The 14,961-nt window shown below is 32.2% G+C and overlaps 1 protein-coding gene and 1 pseudogene across 3 annotated transcripts in view; one reads left to right on the top strand and one right to left on the bottom strand.

Moving 5' to 3' along the window:
- The window catches only part of LOC107495039 (calcineurin B-like protein 1), a 30,855-nt gene extending 28,712 nt beyond the window's left edge, over window positions 1–2,143 (bottom strand). Inside the window, exons 1-2 of one of the 3 annotated variants that reach the window (XM_052262930.1) lie at window positions 1,247–2,142; window positions 654–801 (exon numbers count right to left, since the gene is read on the bottom strand). In XM_052262930.1, coding sequence (XP_052118890.1) covers window positions 654–801; window positions 1,247–1,354 — 256 coding nt within the window. In that variant the 5' untranslated portion in view covers window positions 1,355–2,142. Of the gene's footprint in view, window positions 1–653; window positions 802–1,246 lie in introns of all 3 variants that reach the window. The other 2 variants (XM_016116092.3, XM_016116091.3) reach the window with 2 other exon arrangements.
- A 4,186-nt stretch (window positions 2,144–6,329) lies between these two features.
- On the top strand, window positions 6,330–8,749 carry LOC110272835 (uncharacterized; annotated as a pseudogene).
- The last annotated feature ends 6,212 nt before the right edge of the window (window positions 8,750–14,961 follow it).

A 14,961-nucleotide genomic window follows, 5' to 3' on the forward strand; every position in this document is an offset into this window, starting at 1 on the left:
TAATATATTTAATAAACTTAGTTAGTTAATAAATTTTAAATATAATAATCTAATTATTTGTCAAGTAATATAAAATAAAATTTTAATTATTTTATATTTTTATGTTACAGTTTAAAATTTTATTTTAATAAAATTTTTTAATATTATAAAAATTTTTTGCACAATAATAATTTTATTGAATAAAGAATATTTATATTTTTGTATTTATATATTTTATATTTAATTATTTAAGAATAAAAGTCTCAATTTCACTATGCACCTTATAAATAATATCCTTTATGTTCATATATCACTCCCACAAGGCCAACCGAACATTAAGTCATGATATATGTGAATATACATCATGTATATTTTTTAATTGCTCTACCATATCATCATATGTTATGTTTTTCTTTGTATACAAGAATTTTTCTGTAGGATAAAAAATTGTTTGTACTCATCTAGGCACTAAGTTAATTGCTGTTATCTCTTAAACTATAAGATCTTTAGCTAGTGAATAGTGATGAGTTAGAAACACAAAGGAACATGATGAATATAGCAAAAAAAGAGAGCATAGATGGTGACTTTTGTAAAACTCTTGAGTCTAAACATATAATAATGATACAGGTAGACATCACAGTACAAAGGGAAAGGAATATATAGAGCAGAGGCACCTTGAGATACACCAAATATCTGAAGACACATACAGCTACCGTAGTTTTGCGGATTGGAGGTGAAACAAGAAGAGTAGCAAGTTGTATATACCATATACAGCGCAATAGATCCATGGTTGAAGTCTGTATAACTTTCTTCTTCATTTACCTGAACCAAAAATAAACAAACAAACAAACAAATAAATAAATCTAAGAGCGGTAACTAGGGATAAATTAAAACTGGAGTTACACTCAGGGTGTGTGTGGTTGGAGGGATTATAAATAATTCCTAGAAATTTTAAGATGGAAATATCATATTCCCATGTTTGGTTCAAAGTTTGAAAAGTTATTTTTAAGCAAGTTTGATTCCCGGGAATCAAAATACCATCATTTCAATTCCCACCTTCCCCTTGGGTATCTTTAATTCCCATGGGAATGGAATCTTTGTAACAAAGTAACACTTGAACCACACACACCTCAAAGGGAAGACAGTGAAAAGAAGAAGATCGAACTTATGCACAAATATGTATTGAAACCTCAGATCCAAATCAGGAGTGCAGATCAGAAAATAATAAATAATTATTTTTAGCTGAAAGAGATAATAGAAACTTAACCTTGCAGAAGTTAGTAAAGTGAGACTCCGATCCCGTGAGCCAGATCTGAGAGAGGGAGTAGCGGCTGCTTCGTCCGAAAGAAGGATCGGAGATGAACATGATCCTCATGAATCACAGAAAAACTTAAACCACAGACGTTTTTGGTTATTTACTATTTAGAAAAACTTAAAAGTGGTGACAGGATGGATTGTAAATAACTTGATGCCATAGAAAACACATGCAGCTATTCTTAATCTTTTCAACCTAGCAAGTAGAAGAGGCTAAAAATATTTTATCTGTGATTTGGTTTATATGAAAAATTTCAGAAGGAGAAGGGAAAGTGAAAGGGGAATTGGGGATGGGTTGGAGAAGGGGAAGTCGAAGGAAAAGGGAAAAAGCCTCAGATTGGGGAAGGAGAAGAGGAAGGAAAAGGGAAAGAAGAACTGGGGATGGGAAGGGAAAGGGAATGGTTTACATTATTTGAGTTTGATTCAATTATTCACATCTATTTATATTGTAAACCATAACTTTGACAAAAATAGAAAAGGGTATATGCTGGTGCCTGGTGGAGTGGTGTTAGACAGTGAAATACAGTGGCGAGGAGAACTGTATTGGTGGTGGCAGCTGAAGAAAGTACTGAATTGGTTCACAACAGGAACCAATCGTTAAGCACATAGAGAAGTTTGTTTGAAGAAGGACAAAACAGATGTGGTCCACAACTCCACATTAATCCGTGAACCAATTTTAGATGCTAAGCCTCCTCCTTTCATCAAAGAAGGAAAATGGTTCAAAGCAATAGTGACTAGTAACTGTGCCATTCCTCTTTAATAGAAACTTGAATAGAAAAAATAAACAAAATCGTTTTTCAGACAAGGAAAATTGTGCAAAGTTATTGTTGACCTTGATAAAATTATAGAAACATGAGTTTTTTTTTTTTAACTGAGTTTTAAAGAAGTATATAGAAAAGTCGTTTTGCTTCTCCAAAAAGTAACGAAAAAGCACATTGCATCAATTAAATAGTACTAAAAGTTAAACTATAACCTAATAAAATAAAAAAAAAAGAATACTTTCATACTAGAAATAATATCTATAAACGGATAAAAAAGAAGTATATATGAATTATAACATACCATTGAGGTGTTTCTTGTTATGAGATTTTTTTCGGGTATGCCCAGTCATAACATTTGTAGCAATAGACTTTACCTACAACCTAAACGACCAGCTGGTGATGGGGTGGTGGTGATATACAACTGGTGGAGGAGGAGAATTGTAGTAGTAAGGTGGAGATTTCACTGGTGGTGGTGGAGATTTGTAGTAATAAGGTGGATGAGGCACAGGAGATGGGGGAGGAGGTGATTTATAGTAGTAAGGCGGAGGAGGAGATGGTGTAGGTGGTGGTGGAGATTTGATATATGTAGGCATATATGTTTCTACTTTCATAAAATAATCCGTCATGGGCTCTTTTTTATGAGTTAAATTCTAAAGTGGTCTCTTACCAATTACACTGTATATGTTCCCGACTTTGTAAAAATTGCACTAAGGTCGTCCCTAGCTATATTTTCGGGCAAGTTAATGAACGCCGGCAGTGACCTGAAACTGAGAAATGTGGTTAGGAACGATCTTGGTGCAATTTTTACAAAATTGGAGATATAAATAGTACAATTGGTAAATCAAAGACTAAATTAATGCAAACTGTGAATTTCAATACCATTTTGGGGTTTAACTCCCTTTTTATTTATGTCAGGTGCACTCACAAAAAACAAAACTTGGAAGTACACGTCCAATGCAAAAGATTGAGAGTATTTTATTAGCTTATAATAATGGTGAATGCTATGGTGCCTAAAACATGATGCCTAATTTATTAAAAAAGATAAAAAAAATAATATTTAATAAACTTTAAATATTTTATGTTTACTTTATACATTTTATTTTTTATTTATAAAAATAAGTTAGACAATTTAGGCACCATAATAAAAAGTACCATATAATCCACCTATAATAATTGGTGTTTACATCTGGATTCTGGAATTCACTTTTCTGTTAAGATGGTTGAGTTTATAATGATAGAAGAAAAAAAATTGAGAGTAGAAGTGGTGTTAAGAACTTAAAATCAGTGTGTAAACTAAGATTGATAAAGTAACTTATAGTCATTCATGAGTAAATACAGCTATACATCATATTTTATTATTTTTTTATACAAATTTTTAAAATAATTTAAATCAAAATTAAATTTTTATAATGTGAATTAAATAAACTTGAACAACAATCCAATTATAGTTACCACTTATTTTAAGATATGATATTTTTAATCAAATCATAGGTATTACAATAATAATTATTATTACTAACTTAAATATTATTATTTAAAAGGCTTAAAAGCTTTTCATATTATTGTACAGTTCTATTATAAATTCATCATTTGAATATCTCTTAAATTAACAAAAATCATCTATAATTTTTTAATCAAAAAATTAAAACTAAAATTGTATCGGTGTGTAATAATATTTTTAAAGAGTATTTTTTAGTATATTAAATTATATACCTAATAACTAAAAAAATTATTATCTATAGTTATATCTTTAAGTTATTATAAGAAATAACAAAAGAATAATGCAAAAATTTGTTTTCATCGGATGAATTATTAAGTTTCTATCACTAAAACTATATAATTATATTCAATATTTTAATATCTTTTATTGATATTGTTGAATTTAAAGAATTAATTACAATTTATTGATGATGAATAAATATAATTATTGTTGATTTTTTTTATGATATTATTGTTGAATTGTTGAATTTTTTTTTTGTTTCCCACGGTATCCCCCAACCCGACAGGTCAAGAACTAATCCGTCGCGGTACTGAGCTCTATTTAAGGGTTTGTCGCTGGCCAATGGGTTGCTGCATGCACAAGGCGGGATTCGAACCCCAACACTTGCTTAAGCGGATTAGTGAGCTAACCACTAGACCAACCCAACTTGGTTTGTTGAATTGTTGAATTAATAATCCAATTATGTGTGTAACTTAATTTGTTAATGGTACAGTAATTTTTTAAAAAAAAACCGGCCCAATAAACAAGCTAACAAAGCCCAACAATGGCCAGTAACAATTATTCCTTCGTTAGCAAGGAGACACTCAACAAGCTCACGATCTTTCCTTATCATTCCAAAATGATGAATTGCAAAACCATACGGCAGAAGATCCTTAAGATCATTGCTATTCACAGGATCAATGTGAGCGCGAACAACAAAAAATACTTGTAATAGATTTCTTTTAATTTTTTGTTTCCTTTTTATATGTATGATTTTCAACCTGTTACGTGTTCACAATACTAATAATAGGATGATATATGTTGAAAAACAAAAAAAATGTTGCATTTTAAAAATGTTATTTTTCAAATTTATTATGATTTCGTTTCTTGTATTTTTTATTAATGATATTAATATGTAGCCAACTAACCATAGTTCCGAGAATCAAATTGAGCTTACTAATTTGATCCGATTTAAAGTAAAATTAAAATTAATGGTCAATGAATCAACTAAAAATAAAATAAAAAATTGATAAATTGACTGAACTAATTTGATTTTTTAACGATTAACATATTTAAAATAATAAAATATAATTTTTTTAAATATATATTATAAATAAATATATTAATTCAATTTAAATCATTGATGAGTGATTACCAAAGAAAGTAGTTTACAAGAGTTAGAGAGTGAAAGGAGCAAGTCCATGAACCAATTGTACATTAGGCAAAAAAGAAAAACACCTACGTTATCCGGAGAGAATATCTAAAACGGTAAAACCTACCAAAAATATCAAAAAATCATACAAACGTAGCAAAAAAACATTTAAAATTATCAAAAAAATATATTCAAAACCTAATAATAGACGTATCCAAAAACATAAAAAAAATTTAAAATATAGCCAAAAAAACATCCGAACACTACCAAAAAAAATTTTGAACTCTCAAACGAAAAACATTTAAAATCATTTTAAAAATATCCAAAACATGGTGAATTCTACCCAACTCCCTCTAAAATAACATGTAAATTACTCTTTATGATGTGTCACATTTTAATTGATTATTATTGTTACATGACTTAACACTTCTACTAGTTAGTTAGTGTAGTGGGCTTATGTGCAGTGGCGGATCCACGGGGGACCTAAGGTGGCCATGGTCCCCCCCAAATTTTTTTAAAAAAAATAGTAAATAGTAATAATTAATAATATTAAATTTTTTTATATATAATATTAAAAAAAATATAAGTTACAAAATTTTATAAATTAAAAAAACTAAAAACTGCATTATGTATTAGATATTTGAATTATTGTTGCTCTTGTTAACAAATAGCCCATTCTAATAATTAATAAAAATGGTTCTATTATACTAGCCCAAGCCCATACTATTAATTAAAGTAACACTAGTACATTTTTCAAATATTTGTTTCAAGCCATTAGAGGCATCAGCGCCACTTTTCTCTCTCTTTTAGTGGTTTCCAAACTTTTGGTCTTCTACTCTTCTCATTTTAATTTTCTTTTCATACCAAAACAAGACATATGAAGAAAAACCATTGAAGAGAAGTGAACAACAAAATATTAACCATTGAATGCACAACAAAGATTCAAAGAGGTATATTTCAATTTTTTTTAAGTTAATGACAATGTCAAGTATTATTTACATTATTTATTTAAAATAATTAATTTATTTTTTTTATAATGGACAGTGTTCAAAGATTGAAGTGAGGACAAAACTCAATAGAATTATTTTTTTGTGAGACTTGGAACAAAAAATAATCAGGTAAATCAATAACTTTATTTTTGGTTATTATATATTTGTGTTTCTAAAATTATTTGTTATTGCTCAATAGGTTTAATATTTTTTTTTAAGAAAATAATATATATGCAATTATTTTTGTTTTTTTTTTTGTTAGATAGTTCAAGTTAAGTTAAAAATGTCAAAGATGAAAACAATTCACTCATTTTTCAAGTGAAAAGAGAGAATATATGATGAACAAAATTCAGCTTCAGATTCTTTGAGTAATGTTCAAAATATTATTGAGCAACCTGTGACATAACTTGTTGAGCAAGATATTCAACCCCCTGCTTCCAAAATAGCAAGGACTGAAATAGATCAAGTTAATATTGATACATTGATGCGTGATCCCGGAAAGCGTCCGCAAATTTGGAATTATCCTATCAATCAACAAGATGAAATTCGTAGAGCATACATAAAGTTTGGACCATATCAATTTATTATGGATGAGTACCCTCTTTCTGGTCTAGAAAGTCATCCTCGTCGTTTCAAAGCTCATTGGTTTAAGAGTTTTTCTTGGCTAGAATATTCGCCAGAAGTGGATGCTGCATTTTGTCTTCCATGCTATTTATTTTCTAGAAAATCAAGTCCATTCACATCAGGAGGATTTCGTAATTGGAAAAAAGTGAATAATGGAAAGGATTGTGCATTTTTATCTCATGTGGGTAAATCTCTTAATTCTCCTCATAATATTGCTGTTAAGTCTTGTAAAGATTTGCTTAATCATTTATGTCACATTGACAAAGTATTGGCTAAGCAAAGCTCACAACAAGTTTTAAGCAATAGATTGCGTCTTAAAGCCTCTATTGATACTGTCAGATGGTTAATGTTTCAAGCTTGTTCTTTTAGGGGACATGACGAGAGTCATGAGTCTCAGAATCGAGGAAATTTTCTTGAAATGTTAAAATTATTAGCTTCTTACAATAAAGAAGTGGATGCAGTTGTTTTGGATAATGCTCCTCAAAATGCAATATACACATCACCTTCTATTCAAAAGGAAATTCTACATGTTTTTGCTAGAAAGGTGCAAAATGAAATTCGCAATGAGATTGGTAATGCAAAGTTTTGTTTGATTGTTGATGAAGCTAGAGATGAATCTAGAAGAGAACAAATGGCCCTTGTTGTTAGATTTGTTGATAAGCATGGATTTGTCAAAGAAAGGCTAATAGATGTTGTTCATGTCAAAGATACTACTTCTGCTACTCTAAAACAAGAGATTTGTTCTGCATTATCTCATCACAATCTCAACATTCAAAATGTTCGAGGTCAAGGGTATGACGGAGCTAGTAATATGCGTGGAGAGTGGAAAGGGTTATAAGCTTTAATTATTCAAGAATGTCCTTATGCATATTATGTTCATTGCTTTGCTCATCAATTACAGCTAGCTCTTGTTGCTGCGGCTAAAGAAGTTGTTGATGTTCATGCTTTTTTCTAAAGTTTGAGTAATATTATCAATGTTGTGTGCTCTTCTTGCAAACGCAATGATGAATTACGATCTGCTTATGCAACTGAAATTTCCCATTTAGTTGCAACTAATCAAATTGAAACAGGAAGAGGAGCAAATCAAATTGGCACATTAAAAAGATCAGGAGATACCAGGTGGAGCTCTTACTTCAACTCAATTTGTAGCCTTTTACATATGTTTGGAGCAACAACTTCAGTTCTGGAAGATTTGACTACTAATGGATCTACATATTCTCAACGTGGTGATGCTACTTATGCTCCTAAATCTTTATTATCATTTGATTTTGTTTTCATTTTGCATATAATGAAAGAAATCATGGGAATCACTGATAAACTTTGTCAAGCATTGCAACAAAAATCTCAAGACATTTTAAATGTTATGCATCTGGTTTCTAGTACAAAGTCATTGATTCAACAGTTAAGAGATAGTAGTTGGGGAGCACTTTTGGAGAAAGTTAGTTCTTTCTGCAATGATCATGCTATTCAGATACCTGATATGGGTGCTTCTTTTAGTGACATAATTCGGTCTCGTCGTAAAAAGGATGTTGTCACTGTTGAACACCACTATCGTGTTGACATTTTTACTAGCGTGATAGATTTTCAATTGAAAGAGCTAAATAGTAGATTTAGTGAGCAAGCAACCGAGCTCCTCATACTGAGTACATCTCTAGATCCTAAAGATGCTTTCAAGTTATTCAGTGTTTGCAACATATGCAATCTTGTAAAGAATTTCTATTCTTTAGATTTTTCTGAGCAAGAAAAGATTCAATTGGATTATGAGTTACAACATTATGAACTTGATGTGGTTAAAGCTCCAGATTTTTAGAATTTGTCTACTCTTGCTGAATTGTGTCAAAAATTGACAGAGACAGGAAAATCAAATATATATCCTTTAATTGATAGATTAATTCGTCTTGTTTTGACTCTTCCTGTGACAACAGCAACAACTGAACGGGCCTTTTCAGCTATGAAGATTATTAAAACAAGGCTTCGAAACAAGATGGAAGATGAATTTTTAGCAGATTGTATGATTGTATATATTGAAAAGGAAATTGCTTCAAAATTCACTTCAGAGATGATAATTGATGATTTTAGTTCCATGAAGCATCGTCGAGCAAGTTTAAAAATATCAAAATCTTAAAGTATGTAGTTGAACATTGACTTTTATATAATATAATTACTTTTTTGATATATATGCTACAAATCATATTTTGTTAATTTTTTGTTATATTTTATATTTAATTGGCCCCCCTCTTATGAAATTTCTGGTTCCGCCACTGCTTATGTGTATAGTGTTGGTTACAAAACTTATCAGTGACTTAGTTACTTTGTACAAGAGAGAAGAATTAGTTAGCAGTAGAGTAATTAGTGACTATATATATCAACAGTATTATTTTGTATGATCAGTTTTTGCATTCCCATTTTCAAGTAGAATGGTGATTGAGATGTGAATAAGAAAAACACTCTCCCTTCTCTGAGTTTCGTGAAGTCGCTCTTTCACCTTCCAGAACTCACCACTTTCACATGGTGCGGTGAGCGTGGATGGAAGGGTTGAGAAACTTCGAAAGAAACTTGAATGCAACTTCAATTTCATCTCCCTGCTGTTTCAATTAACCTGCATGCAGTTTCAATTCCTTCTTCTTGCAAATTCAATTTCTTCTTCTTCTTCTTTCTTTCCTCTTCGATTTCATCTTCTTCTCCGTTTCTTCTTCTTCTTTGTTTCTTCTTCCTTCTCCCTTGAACTCACACAATAGAGACTGATGAGAGCTACTTTGTTCTGCACAAAACTAGTCCAGACAAATAGTGATCCGATCAGCGAGTTCTAGGGCGAAAATTCTACAAATCCATTAGTTCTTGAAATTTTCTTTAAAATTGAATCCAAAGCAAGAAATTGAAGAAATGGCATCAGATAACAATCCACCGTTCTCTTCTGTAGACATCCAGGCTCTTGCAAGTTTGGTTAACCAGATCAATCTTATGCAATCGAATGCAACAAGAACGTAATCAAATCCTGCATTAGATCCAGTGAGTCCCTATTTTCTGTATCCCGGAGAAAATTCATGTTCTTCTTTACTTTCGACTCCTTTAGTAGGAAACAATTACCAAATTTGGGAGAAAGCTATGTGGAGAGCACTTACATCAAAGAATAAACTAGGATTTGTAGATGGATCAATTAAAAAACCTGAAAGAGGAACTGCGTTGTTTGAAGCATGGGAACGATCTAACACATATGTGGTTTCTTTGATTAATCAATCTTTAAGCCCTGAGATAGCTAAGAGTGTAGCGTGGATAAATTCTGCTGAGGAACTGTGAAAAGAATTAAAGCATAGGTACTGTCACGGAGACATATATAGAATTGCAGAACTAGAGGAAGATCTATTTGCTACAAGACAAGGAGAGTTAACAATTACTGCTTACTATACAAAATTGAAAGAGATTTGGGAAGAATTAGATAATTTGCACCCGATCCCGATCTGTTCAAGATGTTCTGAAAACTGCACCTGTGAATTGAATATATTGAGAGGTTATAAGGAAGAATCAAGTGTTGTAAGACTCTTGCGTGGATTGAATGATTAATATTCTACTGTACGATCTCAAATCATGCTGATGAAACCATTGCCTAAGGTAGATGCAGTTTTTTTTTATTTGCTTCAGTAAGAAAGGCAGTTTAACATGAATGAAATGGTTGAAGGGAATGCATTGATAACCAATGCAAGAACTGATGGTGGAATTATTAGAGGAAGGGGTAGAGGCAAAGGAGGTAGGGGAGGCCATGGCAATTATCACAAGACTGGAAGAGGTTCAAAACAGTGCAGTTATTGTGGCAAAAATGGCCATCTAATAGACACATGCTACAAAAAGCATGAATTTCCCCCTCATTTCAAGAATGGTGGTGCCTCTATCAACAATTTGGTTGCTGAAGAAATTGATGATAACAACAATCAATCTCAAGAAGCATTCGGCAATTCTGAGCTTGGCTTTACTTTAGAGCAAAAGGAAGCATTATTAGCTCTCTGGAATCAGCAAGATGCACAACCAAAGCATAGCATAATCAAATAGTTGCCACCACACTTCCATCAAACCAAGGTATCTCTTACATAATGTCAATGTCCATTTTCAGTCCAAAATCCTGGGTCATTGACTCAGGTGCTACAAATCATGTTGCATATTCAAAGTCATTTTTTCAGTGTCTATATCAAATAAAACCTGTTCTTATTAATATGCCGGATGGTACCAGTACAATAACCCAATATGCAGGAACCATAGTATTCTCAGACCAGTTTAAATTGTTTCATGTGTTTTTCATTCCAACATTCAAATTTAATCTAATATCTGTGTCTAAATTGACTGCTAATTCAAAATTAAAACTTACATTTGATGAATTTGGTTGTGAAATTTAGGAAAAGATTACCGTGAAGACAATTGGTGTAGCTGAACAGAGAAGAGGCTTGTATGCTTTTGAAAACCTCACACCTGTTCAAGCTGCATCTTCATCTGTTCTTCCATCTACATCTGCACTGGCTATTCAGCCTACACAATCTGCATCTTCATCTGTTCTTTCATCTGCATCTGCACTAGCTGTTTAGCCTGCACAATTAGATAACTCTGAGCTCTGGCACCTCAGATTAGGACACATACCTCATGATAGGATTGTTGTAATGAAAAAAGAATACAATGACTTAAATTTTTCTGCTTGTAATAATCCTTGTGACTCATGTCACTATGCAAAACAAAAAAGATTACCATATGCAACTAGAGTTTCAAAGAGTGAAAATAAATTTGACATTGTCCATATGGACATTTGGGGACCTATAAATACAGCTTCAATTTCTGGTTTCAAGTATTTTTTAATTGTGGTTGACGACAAAAGTAGATTTACATGGCTGTATTTTATGAAATCAAAAGGAGAAGCCACTGATTTGGTCAAAAATTATGTTAAAATGGTTGAAACTCAGTTTGGCATGGTAATTAAAAAGGTTAGAACAGATAATGGAAATGAATTTAAGATGCCAAATTTCTATGCATCTAAGGGTATAATACATCAAACTACCTGTGTTGAGACTCCTCAGCAAAATGGCATAGTAGAGAGGAAATATCAACATATTTTAGAAATTACAAGAGCGTTGATGTTTCACTCAAACATGCCTAAAAGGTTCTGGAACTTTGCAGTAGGACATTTAGTGCATCTAATAAACAAAATTCCTAGTACTCTACTGCAAAACCAGTCACCCTACTACATTTTGAAACAAAAATTACCTGATATATCATACCTCAATGTGTTTGGATGTCTCGGATATGCATCAACATTAACAGCACATAGAACAAAACTAGATCAAAGAGCTCACAAGTGTGTATACTTAGGGGTCAAAGATGGAATTAAAGGACACATTCTTTACAATGTTAAGAGTAGAAACATTTTCATTTCTAGAAATGTTCAATTCTATGAAAATTTTTTCTCATTCGCATTACAGAAATTTTCAAACAATGATGAAAATAATAAACAAATGCAAACTGTCCCAAAATCGCATCATGCATCTTTATTTGAGGATTCATTTCTAGATCTGGATGAACCTTCTTTTTCCCAAGGTTGGTTAGATACCATGCATCTATCATCTCATTTAGATTCTACCTCACATACTCAAACCAATCCCAATTCCAATAACAATTTACATCCATCACCACATTGCAACACTAACTCAAACATGCATCCATATCCTGACATAGCATCACAACCTAGAAGACCCTTAAGAGAAAGAAGACATCCCACATACCTCAATGATTATCACTGCAATAGTATGAATGCATCAACAAATGATTTTTCTAACATTTCACACAATTCATCGTGTTCTTCTCAAGAATTTTTTGAAAATTACACAAATATGTTACTAAACCAGGCAGATCAATTTTTTAACAAGTCTTCCATTCTTTTCTTTGAGTCTGAGTCCCCAGTTCCTCTCCTTCCTTTATCACCTGAGTCAATCACACAAAAATCCAACCAGGCCAAATACAAAGAACCAAAAACCTATGCTAAGGCAGTTTGTGATCCGAACTGGCAAGAAGCTATCAATGCAGAATTAATTGCTGTAAAGGAAAATCAGACTTGGACTCTTACCAAGCTTCCTCATGCTAAAAAGGCAGTAGGGTGCAAATGGGTATTCAGGTTGAAATTGAATCCTGATGGATCTGTGGAGAGATACAAGGCAAGATTGGTAGCTCAAGGCTTCACCCAAACAGCAGGGGTAGATTACTTTGAAACCTACAGTCCCGTGGTAAAAATGAGCACACTGAGGATAATTTTATCAATAGCAGCCGTTAAGAATTGGTTTGTACACTAATTAGATGTCAACACTGCATTTTTACATGGAGATTTAGCTGAAGAAGTATACATGTGACCCCCTCCAGGTTTAGTATTGCCTTCACCAGACTTAGTTTGTAGATTAGACAGATCCTTGTATGGTTTGAAGCAGGCCAGTAGACAATGGAACACCAAATTATCAACCACCTTGATCGATTTTGGCTACACTCAATCTCGAAATGATTATAGTCTCTTCACAAAATGTCATGGTTCACAATTCACAGCCATCTTGGTATATGTAGATGACTTAATCGTTGCTGGAAATAACATGAATGAAATTGGGTCCGTCAAGAAGCACTTGCATGATTTGTTTAAGATCAAAGATTTGGGTGATTTAAACTTTTTTCTAGGCCTTGAAATAGCTCGAAGCAAGAGGGGCATTGCAGTATGTCAACGAAAATATTGCATCGACCTATTGAAGGAGTATGGATTAATGGATGCAAAGGCAGCAACTACACCAATGGTTTACACAATAAAATTGGCAAAAGATTCAGGGAGTTTACTCAATTCAGCATCTGAATACAGAAGATTAGTAGGAAGATTACTCTATTTGACCAATACTCAACCTGGTATTGGATATGCAGTAGAAAAATTAAGCCAATTCTTAGACTGTGCTACTGACAAGCACTTGGAAGCAGCCATCAGAGTATTAAGATACCTCAAGGCCAAACCTACCATGGGTCTAATGTTCTCATCCCAAACTGACTTGGAACCAACTGGTTTTTCAGACAGTGATTGGGGAGCCTGCTCAGACACAAGAAGATCAATTTCAGGATACTGCTTCTTCATAGGAACTTCTATTGTATCCTGGAAAAGCAAGAAACAAAACACAATGGCCAGTTCTTCATGTGAGGCAGAATATAAAGCCCTTGCAATGGCCATCAGAGAAGCGCAGTGGATCACCAATATACTTGGAGACTTGAAGATTGAATTGAGTAAGCCAATTGCAATATATTGTGATAGTCAATCGGCCTTGCATGTTGCGGCCAATCCAGTTTTCCATGAAAGAACTAAGCATATAGAGATGGATTGTCATGTTGTTCGAGACAAATGGCAAGAACAAGTGACAAAATTGCTTCCTGTTTCAACTGTTAATCAAATTGCAGATATATTGACTAAAGTCTTAACTCCAAAGATGTTTCAAGACTATCATGACAAGCTCAGAATGATGGATGTAACAGATTCTGGCTTGAGAGGGGGTGTTACATGACTTAACACTTCTACTAGTTAGTTAGTGTAGTGGGCTTATGTGTATAGTGTTGGTTACAAAACTTATCAGTGACTTAGTTACTTTGTACAAGAGAGAAGAATTAGTTAGCAGTAGAGTAATTAGTGACTATATATATCAACAGTATTATTTTGTATGGTCAGTTTTTGCATTCCCATTTTCAAGTAGAATGGTGATTGAGATGTGAATAAGAAACACACTCTCCCTTCTCTGAGTTTCGTGAAGTCGCTCTTTCACCTTCCAAAACTCACCACTTTCACAATTATCTTAACTATAGTTAGGTTATTTTGTAATTTATTATTTTAGATGAATAATTGTATAATTTGTTAAAATATTAAAATTCTACCCACTAAGCAGCGCTGACTTAGTTGCACGCAATCTCTTTCTACAGTGCATCATTCCTTAATGAGTTGTTGAATTCTCATGGCTTGTAACTTTTCCGTTCTTCCCAGTATAGTCAGCGCCGACTTCATTGCTATCTCTTGTCCTCTCACTCAATCCCTTTTTTGTCGTGGATCATTGCTTACCAACACAATTAATGGTTAGTCGATTATTATATTTTTTCATTAAAAATAATATATGGAATATATATTCATATATAAAATATAATATAATAAAATAAATCTATTCAGAATACTTAAAAATATAATTAAAATCAGGAATATACAAATATAATAATAAAATTTGTACTCTAAACAAGTAAACATTTCTTTTATCATACATGAATTATTTAAAAAAATATAAATTCTGTTAAAATTAATAACACAAGTTTAAAATGATAAAATTTGACTTTCTCACAAATATTTTTTTATAGTATTTTATTCTTTTAATTTTTAATTTATTAGTACTTTATTATTTAATTAATAATTAACCA

This window comes from Arachis duranensis, chromosome 6 (assembly GCF_000817695.3).
Source record: "Arachis duranensis cultivar V14167 chromosome 6, aradu.V14167.gnm2.J7QH, whole genome shotgun sequence".
Taxonomy (NCBI): Eukaryota; Viridiplantae; Streptophyta; class Magnoliopsida; order Fabales; family Fabaceae; genus Arachis; species Arachis duranensis.